The following is a 16346-nucleotide window of genomic DNA, read 5'->3' as shown; positions in this document are numbered from 1 at the left end:
TATCCGTTCAATTCATGTCTCAACATGTCGTGTCGTTTTTGTGTCTGAGCCGAAGCTCCTGCCGGGCTAATTTTGGGACCCCGATATCCCCTGCCAAGCACCCACCTTGAAGGTTAGGCCTTGAGTGATTATTTTGAGCATTAGCTCCTGCCAGGCTAATTATGGGACCCTGATATCCCCTGCCAAGCACCCACCCGTCGATGGGCCTTGAATGTTCGCGCGTTGTTTCAAGCTCAAGTATATCGTTCGTAAAACATCGTGCATGAAGCTCATGTGTATCCTTCAATAATTCCATCAATTTAAATAACTCCAACATATAAATTTACCACATGGCAAATGAAGTCAAACTTGGCTGCATGATTTCTCATTTTATACAATAGAATATATAAACTCCCATAGAATAGTCAAAGACTCAGGAAGCAAACGATTTCCAACGACACAAAAAGTTTTGAAAATTGTCAGGTGGCCTACCGGTAGGGAACAGTGGTCTACCGGTACAATCCATAAGCAGGAGGAACAAAGTTTAGGTTCACGGAAATTCTACCGGTAGAGGAAAAATTGGTACCGGTAGGTTCCAAGAAATTTTTATATTCCTACCGGTAGGGAACAAATTCTACCGGTACAAAAACTGATCAGAAAGGCCACCATTTTGCACGAGGAAAACTTTGAGACAGGCTACCGGTAGGAGAAAAGTTCTACCGGTAGAAAGCTAATTTTCTGGCAACACAACAACGTTCTACCGGTAGAAAGAACGGGCCTACCGGTAGGAATCCGGAATTTGGCGATTTTTCATCAGATAACAGATTTTGATCCAGACCAAACCACAACCAATACCAGCTCAAACAAAGCATGAAAATACTCAAATAAGACATAAGAGAACCCAAATAACATATAAAGAGAGGTAGAATTTCCTACCTCAAGTATCCAAACCGAAATCAAGAAGATTATGCAAACCCTAGCTTCCGGAGTCCAAATCAAGCAACAATACGCCGAACCAAGCTTTGTCCAACACGATACAAGCTCGAATATACTAGTAGACGATGGAGTTAAGCTTGATTGTTGTGAGTTTTGAGTGATTGGGTGAGAGAGTGAGAGAGTGAGAGAGACGAGAGAGTGATGAGATGAAATTGAAAAAAGAAAAGGATTTCTCCTGGTATACACGGCACACACATGCACTAATCACACGAACACCCATGGCTTTTAACCTCTCACATTTTGACCCCCAACTTTAATATTCTCATTAATCCACCACTTTTCCATTTATAAAATAACAAAATTATAAAATGAATTTACGGGTCTCTACACACAGGATATATTAGGTAAACACTGACTTTCATTAACTTGGTTCTTACAAGGGGAGACGCCCTCCTTTTATAGGTGTAAGGAGGGGACGCTTACATCACTGATTACCTATACAAACAGTATAAACATATAATTGGAACACTACCATACTATTGGTGTTACCTTGACTAATGTAACACACCTATCAAACTGACTACGTACAACTACTCTGCTAGCATTTATTACTACATATACACATGGTCTTTACTAGTACAGTAAAAACCAATTATATAGACTTCTATCTTGGACCAGTCATGCACAGATGACTTTCTTGTACACGTACTTCTTTAACAGTAAACACTAATAATTTGGCTGAAATTGAAAGAGAGATGGTATATCTAGCGGATGGGACCCAGGTAGCTTTATTGAAAGGGTGTTTTGGTTATTTACTTCCCTATTTTAAAGTCTTCTACTTTTCGATGACATTTTGTGTAGCAAATGTCTCAAAGTACTGTCATTATTGTCCTGGAAATCCCGCTATAGAAGGATGCTTGTAAAATTGGTAAACGAAATCTCACACCAGAACAAGCCTCCCAAACTATGATACCACAAGACAGAGACTGTTAAAAGAAAAAATCCTCAGCTACAAGCTGGTTGTGTTCAAACACAGCATTTCCTGTTTTCGTAGAATAAAATAGCATTGCTCATCAATCGTTTCTAGTAACAAAATGGCTGCAACAGCCGAATATCTAGTTTTTCTATTTACTCCCTAATTTCGACTGAAAATTTACGGAAGGAAGGAACCGCAGCCCAAAGAAAACAAACTTTCACAATTACCATTAAGGAGGTATGCACAATACAATGGCACCCATACAAGAAAGCGATTCCACTGGCTGAGAACCCTTCATAGAATTAAGTGTATAAATCGCTCAAAAGACGCAGCAACTACTACCTAGACGACAAATAAAAATAAAAATAAAGTAAAAGAACCAACAAAATATCGGATGAAAAATGATATAAAAACTAAGGAAATTGATATTCACACCCTTTTTTGTCATCCACACTCCCTTTCTAGTTTTTTAGCATTAAAAGTGTATGTATTTCTTTGTCAAAAGACAAAAAGGGAGTGATAACAAAAAAATCAACACTAAAAAAAAAAAATGGAGTGTGGATAACAAAAAAAGGAGTACAAATATCAATTCCCAAAAACTAATTATACAGGTTCCTCTTCATTATTCTAATCAGGGCACAACAATATATGTTGGGAGAATTTGTGATATTAGTAGTTCATCTTGAAATAAATAGCTCTTCAAGGCTTTTTAATGGATATTGTCCAAAGAAGATCTGAATCCGACTGCACCGTTATTCTCTCTTCTTTCACGATGTTCGATGTACTTATCAAACTACCAAATCTCATTTCTGTATCATCTGCAACAGAAAGAATTTGTATTAAAATCTAATCAGAAGCAGACAGCACGCAGAAAAGCAACATAAGCCAAAATTGCAAATATACAATGTGATACTTACTCAGATCCCATTGGAGACCGGTGGTTGTAGTGCTTTCAGAAGGCATTCCAATAGGGATAAGTCCACAATGTGGGCCCTCGACAGAGGACTGGATATGGATCTCATGACAGTGAGTCTTTGGAAGAAGTTGTATGAGGCAATCGTCAGATAAAAGAACTATTCGCATGGTTGAGAAACGGCATAGCACATTGATGTTTCCAATCTCATGGTCAAACCGTCCACCTAGTGCTCCAGCAACAAGAATGTATAACTGCAATTTAGAGAAAAATTCAAACCAATTGAAGCGGCAATCAAAGCAAGCATGCCACAAATCATATTAGTGAAGTGCTAAATAGCCATTTCAATCAATCTTTAATTCTTCATTTTCCATCATCTCATAGCCAAACTTACACCATTAACTTAGCTTTCAGCAGGCATTAAAGGCAAGGGCAGTGAAAGGATGCAAGATGAGAATAAGGTTTGAGTTTAAACAAATGAGGCAAAATAGCTCCAACAGATCATGTTAACTTACATTAGACTTCTCGAGGTTCGGTGTGCAGTCCTGAATATATGCAATGCATTTATGGAGATCTGTGGTGTCTTGATCATCAGATTCATCTACTATCTTGGTCCCCTGTGGTCAATAAAGGACACACATCCTGAGATTTGAAGTTCACAGAGCAACTCAAACAACACGACATATTAGACAACAATGACCACAATTGAGAAAGGGAACTTCACTTGTCATACTAAATGTGCAGCTTTGAATACTGATGACTTATTTGTGATATATGTAGTGCTAACAAAGAGTCCCTTACAATAGTTAAAGAGGCTTCAGATGAATTTTACTATTTTTCTAGGCTCAAGCCAAATTTGCAAAAGAGTGCCTTATTCCTTTCTGGTATGAATGCCGAGTTACAAGCAGTATTATCTGAGGTTCTTCCAACCCTATTGGCTCATTACCTGTGAAATACCTAGGAGTGCCTCTCATCTCCACCAGATTGGTTTATAGTGACAATTTGCAGCTCAAAGAAAAAAAATTAAGCAGGGTTGAGGGTTGGTCCAATGAGCTGTTATCTTTTGGTGGTAAAACTCAATTGACCAAGCCAGTTTAAGGGAGTATGCAAGTCTATTGGTGTTCTCTTTTCATCTTGCACTGAAATTCCTGAAGGAGACCAAAAGTATACTTTGATCTTCTCTCTGGTCAGGGGCAGCTTTGAAGCAAACCGTTGCAAAGGTAAGTTTGGAATTTGTTTGTTCCCTTAAATCACAAGGTCGTTTAGGTTTTAAAGTCCTCAAGGTGTGGAATAAAGCATCCATGCTTAGATACCTATGGAAGAGGATACTCTTTGGGTTCAATCGGTGAACAATTTTGCGATAAAGGGAAAGAACCTATGGCACATGAAGCTTACCCACAATTCTTCTTGGACTCTTAGAAAGATATTTAAGCATGGAGAGTTGGCTCAACCTCTCATCAAATGTGTAGTTGGGAAGGGCAATGCAACCTGTTTATGGTTGGATAACTGGCATCCAATGTTGGACCTCTGTTTAAAAGCTACGGGGAAAGAATTGTTAGGAACGTAGGCAGCTCTTTACTTTCTAAAGCCTCCTCAATTGATCATGGAGGTGGCAGATTATGGAATGGAGCCATTCTTCTTATTATTGATAAGACCCCTACAAAATTCCTTCCCAAAATAGACCAAAAGGACTCAGTGCTTTGGATTCCTGCAACTAACGGGGTCTTCACAGTGCCCTCTGCATGGAATGCTTTCAGAACTCCAGAGGAAAAGGTTCCCAGGTTTTGCATTGCATGTTTTAGCAAAAGTGTTTCTAAGTGGGGATTTAATTCGTAGCTTTGTTGCCTTAAAGATTGGCAACCAAGGACAGATTGCAGGAGTGGGATATGGGGGTTGCATCCCCCTTGTGTTTTATGTGACTTGGTAGATGAGACATATGAACATCTCTTCTTAGAATGCCCATATTCCAGCTGGATTTGGGGAAGTATCCTAGCTAGATTTCAAGTACGAAGAAGTCCTGATCAGTGGTCTACAGAATTAAAATGGTGTGCGCAAAATTTGAGAGGTAAAAGCTTTTTGGTTGCTTTTTCAAATTGAGTTTAGCTACAGCAGTTTATCACATTTGCATTTTTCAACTCTCAAGTGTTGTTCAGTACAGTTAAATAAAAAAAAAGCTTTCATTCCTTATTCAGAAAATCTTGAGGTTAGTTAGTAACCTTCCAGCAAAAATAAATTAACCTGGAGGTTAATTTAAACACCCAGCTTTGACTAAACCAAACCAAACTAAAAATTAAAAAAATTCCAAATTAGGATCGGGAAACTAAATATAGTTTGCTACAGTCCTATCTGTCATGGGCAAAACAATCCATTATGACTGAACCAGAAAAGATTCAACACACACAAGCAAGCAAGACGTTCAAGTACTGATGCAATGCAAGACATTCAAGTAGTTTATCATCTGCCCCCCTATCGTTTTCGTGCAATCATCATGCTTTCAGAAGGTTCTTGAAAGTAGTCTCAGAAAGTTCTACTCCTCGTATTTCACATTTTGGGAAGGCCAAAACCAGGTCAAGTTTATTTCTATCTACAAGTCACTCTTGGCTCGAGGTGAGTTTATTATCTTTAGAGATTGCAGTAGTAAAAAGCCGAAGTATTTGGACTGAGTCGACTGAACTGACAAAAGGGAACAAAAAGTCCCAGAATAATGCAAGTAAAACTTCCACAATAGTCTTCCCAATTGGTTGTGCAAAATAATATGCTAGCTCACCATCTTTGCATAGAAATCTTTTACTTCTTGTCTAACAGAATCCATGTCGCCCTTTATTATATCTGGCTTGTACCTGAAACAAAATCCATGACTTAGAATTGATAAAAATGATCCCTTAAAGCTGAAGTCCATAAATGATAAAACATACACATTAAGTAAGAAAGAAAAAGAAGCAGAACACCCAAATTTACATATCAGCGGATGCAGCCACTGGGAATGGCAACTACATCCAAGGGAAGACAGAGTATCGCACTTCTTTCTAGACACTAGACAGTCTAGCCACTTGATTCTAAACACATTTGTCTTAAAAAAGGATGGGAAAGACGAGTGAATCCACCATGTGACCACCTTTGTTTAGATTAACCTAATCTTTTACATGAATGACCGTCTTGACAGACTCCACAAGTTGTTGGTTGGATTCTCGACGTGGGTCTGGAGCAGGCCCAGCCAGACTGTCCAGTCCTAAAGTTAGTACTGCAAACAAGCCTAATCCAATGCATTGCACATCAAAAAGTAAAAATTTGACTATGCCTTTTGATGACAAGGGACCCAAACGAACTTCAACCTCCATTCAATTCAACTAATGAAAACAATTGACTCTTAGTTATACTCCACTACCTCTGTTGTGTGGAACCAATGCTAAAAGGACATCAAAAAATAGATTTTTTTTCATACTAACTTTCTTCTATAAAAATGTAACACTTCCTCCGGTAGTTAGGTTGTTTGAAAGCTTACCATAGTTAGGAGTTGGTCAGGTACGTGGTTAGTGGTTGAGTTGGTGTGGCTATTTCTACATAAACTTTGTAATTCTGTTTCTAAGCGGATGAACGAGAATATCAGAATAAGTTTTGACATCCTCTAGATCTTCCCGCTCACCACTTTATGGCAAAAGATGATTAAGCACAACAGAAAATTGACAATAAAAGGAAAGAAATTAAGACGAATCACACACAGAAACCATTAACAATCAACGAACAAAGAATCCCTTTTTTGTATTAACAAGATGTCTGGCCAGCTTGCACGCATAGACTAATTCTGGGACCCGGAACCGGGCACACCCTACAGTGACCCCAAGGTTTGGAATGTCACTTATTTTCTTTCCCATGCCCACGTGGCCAAACCCTTGAGGTTTGTTAGAATAGAGTTCCTTCATTCTCTCACAACAAGGTTGACAATCCAAAATTCACAAAAGGAAATCCAATAATTCAACCATGAAGCAAAGGATTTTAGGAGAAGGATGTAATATAGAACCTGTTTCGAAGATCAGGGACGTCCTCGTCAGGCAAGAGTTGGGGGAGTTCATCATAGACGCGATTCGCTCCACCATCCGCGCAAATACGAAGCTGTGCTGCTCCACACAAAAATCACAACAGATTCTCATAAATCATCCTTTTTAACAAGTCGCAAAATTCAAGCAGCAGGGTAACCCTAGAAGATGGGGAGAGAGAGAGAGAGAGAGGATCATACCGTGCTTCCAAAGAAGAGGGGTGAATCGAGGGAGGGGTTGGTTGAGCACGACGACGGCATAAGTTGGAGAGGGCCCGTTGTCGGTTGGGATTGAAGGTAAGAGGAAGGTGGAAGAATGAGTTATTACCCCCAATTCCATCGTTACAACTTGCGCCTCCCGATGAAACACCAATTTCAGCAACAGAGAGTAGAGATCTTCCGCTTTCGTCTCTCTCCCCCCCTCCTTTTTCTATTTGTTGCAACTTGCACGTTTGCAACAGGAACAAGTGGAAGTGGCCTATGTTTTTGTCCTTTTTTTTATTGCTAGCCTTTGAGGAGAGCGAAGGCTTGGATTCTCTGCGGTCTAATCGAAAGCTATTGTGCTGCCCATTACGAATCCATCTTGGATTTGGGGTCCTCCCAGGCGCATCAAATGTACTAGAGGGTTAGCTACGTGCGTTGCACGTTTGGTTTTGCTCGCTGGTCTACTATTGTCGTGTGTTGTTGCCAAATATTTGCATTGGCAACATGTATTTGTCACAATAAAGGCATGAGCCAATTATTGTTGTGCATTCGTCAGAGAGATAAGTAAGAGGAGAGTTGAATTTGTGGTTAGTAACCAAGTCTGTAACAAGGAGATATTAATAGTCAATACAACAAAGGCAGCAAAGTTGACACACAGCAAAACAGAGAACAATTGAAATAGTACTCTACACTTATTCAGCAAGACAGAAAACCGATATTACCATGTCTGGTTCATATTCATTGGTATGAAGAACTAATACATAGTTAATATTGAGAATAAGCAAGATACTAATTTCTAAGCCTTGTGATCACAGTGTTCTTACGCATTAAGGGATACACCAAAAGCCTTTTTCCCTGGATGATACAGTATCCCATTAAGCGCAATATAATCCTATGGATAACAAGCTAATGATCTCCAATTCAGTCCAAAATTGTGATTCCCCAGCTGTTCCTATTACATCGTTCAAGCGTTATATGGCCACTATTGTCTCATCCGCCAACTTTCGCCTGTAGACATTTCCAAAACCCATGGCATCAAGTATGTTCTTGGAGCTAAAATAGTGTGTAGAAACTTGAAGCTCTAACTTCTGAGAATGCTATGTGTATTTGTATATAGGTGCTGGCCCCTGTTAAGGATCTTGTAAACCATTGATATACACAATATACATACTTATGAAAAGAAAAAGAAAAAGAAACAAGAGACCAGTTCTTTTTTCTCAGTTCCCTTTGGTACTGTGACCATTGTCAGATTATAGCAGTTCAAGACCTATAGAGTTCCTGTTCTTTATTGTAGAAGTTTCCTGTTTTCGGAAATACTGTCATTTATTGTTTGTTATAGCCTTATGGTTCATCTAGCAAAGTGTTCTTAATTTAATACATTTGGTTTTAATGTTGGTTTGTCATATTGTGTGTTCTTACCATTGATTATCGAGCGGTGGTATGTCGAACCTCTTCCTCTTCAATTTTTTCGTATACGTTAGGTTTTGAGAACTTGGGAATGCATTACTTTAACTGTTTCCAGATATGAAGAAGCCAGAGCAAATTTCGAAAACTCATAATGGGAAGATTTTCCTGAAATAGACAACTTGAAAAGGGAAAATGTTTCTGAATTTTTAAGAAATACTCCATTTCCTTACATAGATGAAAACTTTACTCCGATGATGAGGCTTTCAGCATTTTCATAGGTTTTATTCTAAAGCACAAAACAAAACACAAAACACAAAGTTAACCAAACAAAAAACAAATCGAAGCAAATCGAAGAATGGTAATTGTAAGTTACTAACCAGTGATGTTAAGAACTGTATGCTTTTTTGATCTATTTCTCCTCCAATATATGTATGAACACAATTGCGTATGAGAATGAGAGAGGCAAACGGTAGCTAACCCCAAGTGCAGCAGCTACTTTCTTGGAGTTGTTTTTTCCTGAAAAAATTACCCTGGTGCAAGAAAAGTTTGGATCAAGAAAAGAAAAATAGAGATATAGCGGATGGACCAGGGGATGAACAAAGAGAGAGTGAAAGATTTAGCTTCACAATTATATGCTGCTATGTATGTCTTTTGTACATACACTTCATAGGCAGAGTAGTTTCTGCCCACCTTAACTTAAGCTGCTGGATGCATTCTCTGTCATTGGACTCAAGCTGTGCTTGTTTTAGTAAGTTCATTCATTTCATCTCTGTGTGTACCTGCGCACACGAGCTTCTGAGTGTCTTGTGTTACACAGCTTAAGAGGATAGAGTATTTCATTTAGTCAGATTGCCCAAAGATTCTAAATAGTAAATACACAGGCTTTGTTCGGTTAACCGTTCAGTTTTTGTTTTTGTTTTGTTTTCAATCATTACCCTATTTCTTTCTCCAATCATTACCCTATTTTTCCAATTATTACTTTCTCATCTCTCTCCAATCATTACCTCTATCTTCAATCATTACTCTATTTCCCTCTCCACCCACTACCAAAACTAAACTAAACTAAACTCCTAACCAAACACAACCACACTTGCTTCTTTTTTAACTTCGCGAAATATCCCATAGTGTATAAAACAGATCCAAGAACAGGAAAAAGTTTCCCACTAGTGCATGAAGTAGGTATGGTCTTTATGAAATGGAATCTCCTAAATGTACAAATACTCATGTTGGATGCTCTGTACTTGCATAAGAGTATGGATGTGAGCATATCAGACGTGTGTTAGCTGTGTGTAATGGAGATGCCCGGTAACAAAAGAAAATGGGCCATGCATACAAATGGCGAAGGAAATGTCTAAAGAGTATTCAAAAAAAGAGAGGTATAGAAAAGCACGTACTTATTTCATAGTGAAGACACTTCAGGCCCCAATCTTTTGCAGCATCATTGATGGCCATCAGGAAAAAATGTGCTTTTAGATCTCTGTAAACATAAGAGCATGCGAAAATGTTTCAACAGATTCATATAGACATCTAATTCATGCATATACCTGCAAATCAACACGCCACTTAAACCACTATAATCATATTCCGCAAAGCCAATTCAAACATTATTGAAATCATCACTGACAAAACAGTTTGTCTTGCTTCCTTTTAGCTAATTGTTGAATCCAGGGGCTATTAATACAAACAAAATAAACCCTAATTTGAGTAATAAGTGAAGTGGTTGTTATTTCGTTCATTTATCTTTAGTGGAGACTTCGCACTTCTCCACACACCCAGTTCATAGATAATCAAAATGATCATGTATCTTTGGATAACCCCTTGACAACTTATAAACCTAGTCTTTGGGGGGCTATTTAACAATACAAACATCACCGAGAGAACAAATAAGCCCTAGTTTCAGTAAGTGAAGTGCTGTTATTTTGTTCTTTCAAACCTATAAGGTATGCCTATAGAAGGAATGAACACATCCCTTGTCCAACTATGATCATTCCGCAAACCCTATTCATTGATTATCGGAATCATCATTGACAAACTGGTTTGATCTTTCTTCCTCTCAGCTAATTGTTCAATCCAGGGGTGCTATTTAACCATACAAACACAAAGAACCAAAAAGAAAAAAAACAATTAAAACCCTAGTTTGAGTAAGTAAGTGAAGCACTTGTTATTTTCGGTTAACTTATCTTTAGTGGGGACACTGTACTTCTCCTGCATAAACGGAACATGGACCACCATTTGGACACACAAGGACTATCCAGAAACACGAAGATGTAACACATTAAGAAAAAACAAACTAAACACAACATGCACTAAGATCACATAATACAAAGTTTAAAAAGGTTCTGAAATTCTATAGCTGACCCAATCGCACAATAGATACTAACACAAACAGTCACTATCATTGAGTACCCCACGCGAATAGCTACTATCAATGAGCAAGAGAGATAACCCTAAAAAAACACTTTCCATACCCAAAAAGCTACTCAAACCACAAACAAATAAAGCAAAACTGGTTTTGAAAAAAACAAACTAAACCAATAAATAAACATCTATTAGAGCACAACACATAGAACTCACGTTAGAACAAAAACAGAGCGAAAACCATTTCATTCTACTGATCTCGATTTCGAACACTACAGCTTGGAACAAAAACCGAGCGAAAACCCTAGAATCAATTTCTTTGCAAAAACAACACTTAACAAAACACCTGATTGCGCCGGAATCAAGCTCACCCCAGGTCGAACAGAAAGAGGAAGAAGTTGGAAAGAGAGAACTCCCTTCCCCAAATCCAAATCGCCAAAATCAATGCGTCAATGAACACACCAGCGTTAGAAATACCTGCGTGGTCCGAAAACATAGACGATCGGAAACATAGACGGAAACGACGTACAAATCCTGGAGATGAAGACGCGAAATACGAATCGCCGAATATGGAGACGAGAGAGAGAGAGAGAGAGAGAGAGAGAGACGTCGCTGTCTTCTGCGGCAGCTGTCGAGAGGCTTCTTCGTCTATACGCGTGACGACGAAGAAGCTGTCAGAAGCTGAGGATTGAAAAGACCAAATAAACCCTACAGAAACTTGAATTTCCGACCGCAAAAAGACAAAATCAGGCAAAAAATACAGGGACACAAACGGATATTGACAAAGTCCGAAAAACCCAATTTATTCCTTGTTTGTATAATGATTTGAAAAAAAATTTTTAACTTAAAAAATACTTATTACTCCTACTTTGAGCAAATTTCAATGATCTTCCCTGAGGTTTCTAATACGAACAGAAACCTCTTCTGAGGTTTCTGAAATGACACTGTCCTCCCCTTCTTTACCTGACAATACCAAAGGACCCCCTCCGTTAATTGCACGTTAGAAAACGGATGGAAAACGTGATTTCATTGAACTATACTTTTTACAATATCTATACTACCCTCACCAGACTCTTTACCCTTCTCATTTATAAAAAATAAAATACAAATATTATTACACTTTGTGCTCGTTTCACTTTGAGATTTTGTCCTTATTTAAAAGGATTCACATTTGTTAATTTTATATCAAACTTTTGTGAATTATTGGTTCATCTTAATAAGAGAAATCAAAAAAGTAAAAAATTAAGACTTTTACCAAATATTTTGAGAAATTCAATATTTTGGGTAAAAATAATAATTTTATACTCTTTTAATTCCTCTTGTTGAGACAAGCCAATAATCCACAAAAATTTAACTCCAAACTTGCAAATACGAAAAAAATTCAAATATGAACAAAAATCAAAAAGCCTAAAAATCCCACCAACAAGCCCGTACCGTCCGTTGCCAATAGTTTGTGGGATTTTTAGGCTTTTTGATTTTTACGAGATTTGTTTGTAAAATTTTTAGGTTTTTTAGTTTTTTTTTCATATTCGAATTTTTTCATGCAGACTTGTTTGTGGGATTTTTAGGTTTTTTGATTTTTGTCCGTATTTGAATTTTTTTCGTATTTGCTAGTTTTATGTTAATTTTTGTAAATTATTGGTTTGTCTCAACGAAAGAAATCAAAAGAATATAAAATTATTACTTTTACCCAAAATATTGAATTTCTCAAAATATTTGGTAAAAGTCTTAATTTTTTACTTTTTCAATTCCTCTTATCGAGACGAGCCAATAATTCAAAGAAGTTTGATAAAAAAATTGACAAATATGAATCTTTTTAATAAAGACAAAATCTCAAAGTGAAATGGGTACAAAGTGTAGTGGTGTTTGTATTTTATATTTTATAAATAAGAGGGGTAAAGAGTCTGGTGAGAGTAGTATAGGTATTGTAAAAAGTATAGTACAATGACATCGGTTTTGTTTGGTTGAAGTTTAGTTTAGTTTAGTTTTAGTAGTGGGTGGAAAGAAAAATAGAGTAATGATTGAAGAGAGGGGAAATGATTTGAGAGAGATAGAGCGAGGAGATGAGAAAATAATAATTAGAGAAATAGGATAATGATTGGAGAAAGAAGTAGGGTAATGATTGAAAAATAAAACAAAAACAAAATTAAACTAAGGACCGAACAAAGCCGATCACCTTTTCCATCCGTTTTCTAACGTGCAATTAACGGAGGGAGGGTCCCTTGGTATTGTCAGGTAAAGGAGGGGAGGGCAGTGTCATTTCAGAAACCTCAGGGGAGGTTTTTGTTCGTGTCAGAAACCTCAGGGGAGATCAGTGAAATTTGCCCTCCTACTTTCAATCATTACTTACACAACAGTAATGATACTATTTTTTGACACGATTGTATACTACTAAAAATTAGATTATCTTTACAATCATTACAGAAGGGGTGAGTGTATATCTTGCTAATCGTAGTAAGCTTTCGATATGATTATCTTTAATGAGATATTGTTGTAATGGTGAGTATATATCATGCTATTGTTGTTTAGCTTTTGATATGTTGGGAATGTTCGCGTGTGAGGCACACCATATCGTAAGCTATATCTCTTATTTATCGATAGTTGGGAGCATGGTGTGTGGGACACGAGATTCGGTTGTGATATGTGAGTATTTGATTCATAGATGTTGTTCTATATTAAATTGAACTTGAATGTTGGCTTAGTGCCTGGTGAATGGCTTTATGCCAAAAGACTTTTATGCCTTAAGTTATTGGCTGTGTGCCCAGTGATTGGCTATATGCCAAAAGGTTTTTATGCCTTAAATCATTGGCTGTGTGCCCGGTGTTGCTCTTAATTTCTCGATAAACTGTTGACAAGTTGAGATTGTCTTTTAGCCGTTGGATATTACTGTTGTGTTGTATTTGGAGGATGTGGTGGTTATATGTATTATATACATTTGAGTATTTTAGTAATGTTGGGGATTTATATTCTTGTTGTTATTTATTCGGTTGTTGCTATATTTTGTTAAGCATTTATATATATCTCATACACTCTGGCTTTCCTTTTTGGTCGGCCAGGTAACAGATTGCGTAGAGTGGGTCCACTACCGGTCATCGTGTTAAGAAGTGGTTATGCTAGCGTTGGATGATGTGGATGAGCGAGTTGGTTGTAGGTAGTGAACTAAGAAGTTGATTTATATAAGTTATATATAAGTCATCGGTGGATGTGTTGAAGTGTAGAATTTTTAAAGTATTGTTAAACTATAGTGTTGTTTAGTTGTGCGAGGTCGTGGTTAGTTGGTCGATACATCGACTCATTTTTATGTTAAGGTGATAAGTCTTCTGATGGGTGTTTATTCTGACAGGATGTGAAGTGTGGTTTGGTTTTATGTGTGGAATATCACGTAGTCGGGCCGACTCGGGCCCACTTTTGGTGTCGTTTACGGAACGGGGTGTGACACTATTAGTAGCCTTCTCTCTCAAGGTCATGGTTTTAAAGAGAGGGAGGAGGAGAATGGATGGGTGGGGGAGAAGTGAGACTTGGGTTTTGAGGGATGTAGACACCTCAATCTGGGTTTCCAGATTAATTTACTTTCGGTTTTTGATTCTCCTACGATGAAATGGATCAAGAATACTTCAGAAATGTTGAGTGGTTGAACTTGGGGTTTTTTATACCCTTTAGAGCATCTCCAATCCATCCAAAATAGAGGATGGATGTAACACATTGAGGGGAGATTTTGTAATTTATTCCACTTTTTCTTCATTTTTTGTACTTTTTGGGAGAATCTTTGAGGGACCCACCGTCCTTTTTAGAGTTTGGTCCTCCAAAATTAAATTTGGTCCTCTAAAAATGGAGGACCAAAAGTAAATTTGGAGTACAAAATTCCTCCAAACTCTAAAAAGGACGGTGGGTCCCTCAAAAATTCTCCCAAAAAAATACAAAAAGTGAAGAAAAAGTAGAATAAATTACAAAATCTCCCCTCAATGTGTTACATCCATCCTCTATTTTGGATGGATTGGAGATGCTCTTAGAACTTAACCTCTACCCTACTATCATGCGTTGGTTCAGACCCAGCGCGCGCGAGTCAAAGTGCCAGTTGTTGGTCAAACGATTAGGTTTGACCATTGACCAAGGTAGAATAACTTTAACTGGTGCGCGTACGCCTACAACTCGCGCGCACTGGTCAACCCTTCCCGTTGACTGGTGCACGCAAGTTTCAAACTTGCGTGCGCTGGTTAGAACTCTGGTCAAACTTATTTTATTCAGCATGTAGTTGCCATGATCAGAGATGTACAACACATAAGAAGCTTCCATTTTGCCAGAAAAACAGTCTCCGAACCAGACATGTCCACATCCTCTCCCATCAACCTTTTCCCTCTCTTGAGGGAGGACTTTTGTGGCAAGGCAACCAGCCATTGCTTAGCTGGTTGAAGCGCGCGTGCTCTCTCTCTCTCTCTCTCGCATCTCCTATATATACCTCCTATACTTGCTCAAGTAAAGGTTTACAACTTTTTACGCCAAGTTGGCAAGTTTTGTTCATCACTTTTGTTACCAACTTAGTGATTATCCACATACACCAAGAGCATATCAAACCACCCTTAGGGATTGTGTAACACCCCGATTTTCGGAATAAAAATCGGAGGCATTAAATATTAATTTTTGAAATTTTACTTTATTAAAGTTCAAAATCCAATACAGATAATTCAACATAAGAATTCATTTATTACAAACTAATGTGGAAATACTAAAATATTCTTTGTGGTAATGAAATAGACAACACATAGAGTCAACTCCTAGACTTGATACGGATCCCAAGCATACTCCGGCTCGAGACCCATCTTTGGATTCTCCTCTGCATAATACTGCTTGCCTTTAGGGTTCTATGTCTCTTCTTGGTTTTCTGCAAAATCTGGCACGGATGCTAGACAATCCGTACCTGAGTGATAAAGTTCACCCAGTAGAATAATCCAACCCAATTGCCTCTCTTACTTTACAACTCGCAAGTAACAGGATAATAATGATGCGAAAAAGTAAAACAGAGATTTTCCACATCAATCGGTTTATTACTATCCATTAATCTAACATGAAATCTAAGATCTCATCCGCGAGATCTTTCCTCCCCAATTGCTAGTCATGCCCTGTCCCATGAGATCACTTCCTTTTGCTGTCGCAGATACACCTAAGTTATATACCGAGCGTGTATCCCAATAATTACAAACAAAGGAAAAACTTATCATGTCATGACATAACAAGGGTTCGCCTACTTTAGCCATCACTTCACAATCATCACTGAACTCCCGCCAGTTTCAAATCATCAGTGGACTTCCCACCAGTTTGGAGACTGGGCCTCTGTTAGCACCCATCTTAATTAACTTCTCAAAATCCTACCTGCAGGCAATCTCTAACATCTCAAAACTTTTTAATTTATCCATTACCTAGCACCCCTTAGGTGAAATCTGTAATGACCCAAATTTCGGGCCTTTTTTTTTTTTTTGAATAAAAATATAGACTTCCATCCCAAATTTTATTAGCTTATTCTAAAATCATCAATTAATACATCG

General features: G+C 37.9%; 1 protein-coding gene across 6 annotated transcripts; it reads right to left on the bottom strand.

Annotated features, from left to right (window-relative positions):
• Nucleotides 1-2089: 2089 nt before the first annotated feature.
• LOC131316349 (thiamine pyrophosphokinase 1-like) lies at nucleotides 2090-11391 on the bottom strand. Of its 6 annotated transcripts, none has more exons than XM_058345681.1 (10): nucleotides 11153-11391; nucleotides 9843-9925; nucleotides 9110-9227; nucleotides 8826-8978; nucleotides 7039-7642; nucleotides 6823-6919; nucleotides 5572-5644; nucleotides 3320-3421; nucleotides 2809-3058; nucleotides 2090-2709 (listed from the first exon to the last, which is right to left on the bottom strand). In XM_058345681.1, the coding sequence occupies exons 5-10, from the start codon at nucleotides 7175-7177 to the stop codon at nucleotides 2591-2593; spliced, it is 780 nt and encodes a 259-aa protein (XP_058201664.1). In that variant the 5' UTR covers nucleotides 7178-7642; nucleotides 8826-8978; nucleotides 9110-9227; nucleotides 9843-9925; nucleotides 11153-11391; the 3' UTR covers nucleotides 2090-2590. The 6 variants fall into 6 exon arrangements, with proteins under 6 accessions (XP_058201664.1, XP_058201662.1, XP_058201667.1 ...); XM_058345679.1 differs by having other exon boundaries at nucleotides 9139-9227; XM_058345684.1 differs by having other exon boundaries at nucleotides 6823-6914; nucleotides 9139-9227; nucleotides 11153-11385.
• Between the last annotated feature and the right edge of the window lie 4955 nt (nucleotides 11392-16346).

Source organism: Rhododendron vialii, chromosome 2a (genome assembly GCF_030253575.1).
Source record: "Rhododendron vialii isolate Sample 1 chromosome 2a, ASM3025357v1".
Classification (NCBI taxonomy): domain Eukaryota; kingdom Viridiplantae; phylum Streptophyta; class Magnoliopsida; order Ericales; family Ericaceae; genus Rhododendron; species Rhododendron vialii.
Note: the sequence above shows the minus strand (reverse complement) of the source record. Positions and strands in the feature narration are given on the sequence as shown.

Coding starts and splice junctions, on each gene's coding strand:
- LOC131316349 (XM_058345682.1), bottom strand. CDS start 7,177: ATGGAATTGGGGGTAATAACTCATTCTTCCACCTTCCTCTTACCTTCA. Junction 3,059..3,319: donor CGAACCTCGAGAAGTCTAAT/GTAAGTTAACAT, acceptor TCTAAATTGCAG/TTATACATTCTTGTTGCTGG. Junction 2,710..2,808: donor CGGTCTCCAATGGGATCTGA/GTAAGTATCACA, acceptor TTTCTGTTGCAG/ATGATACAGAAATGAGATTT.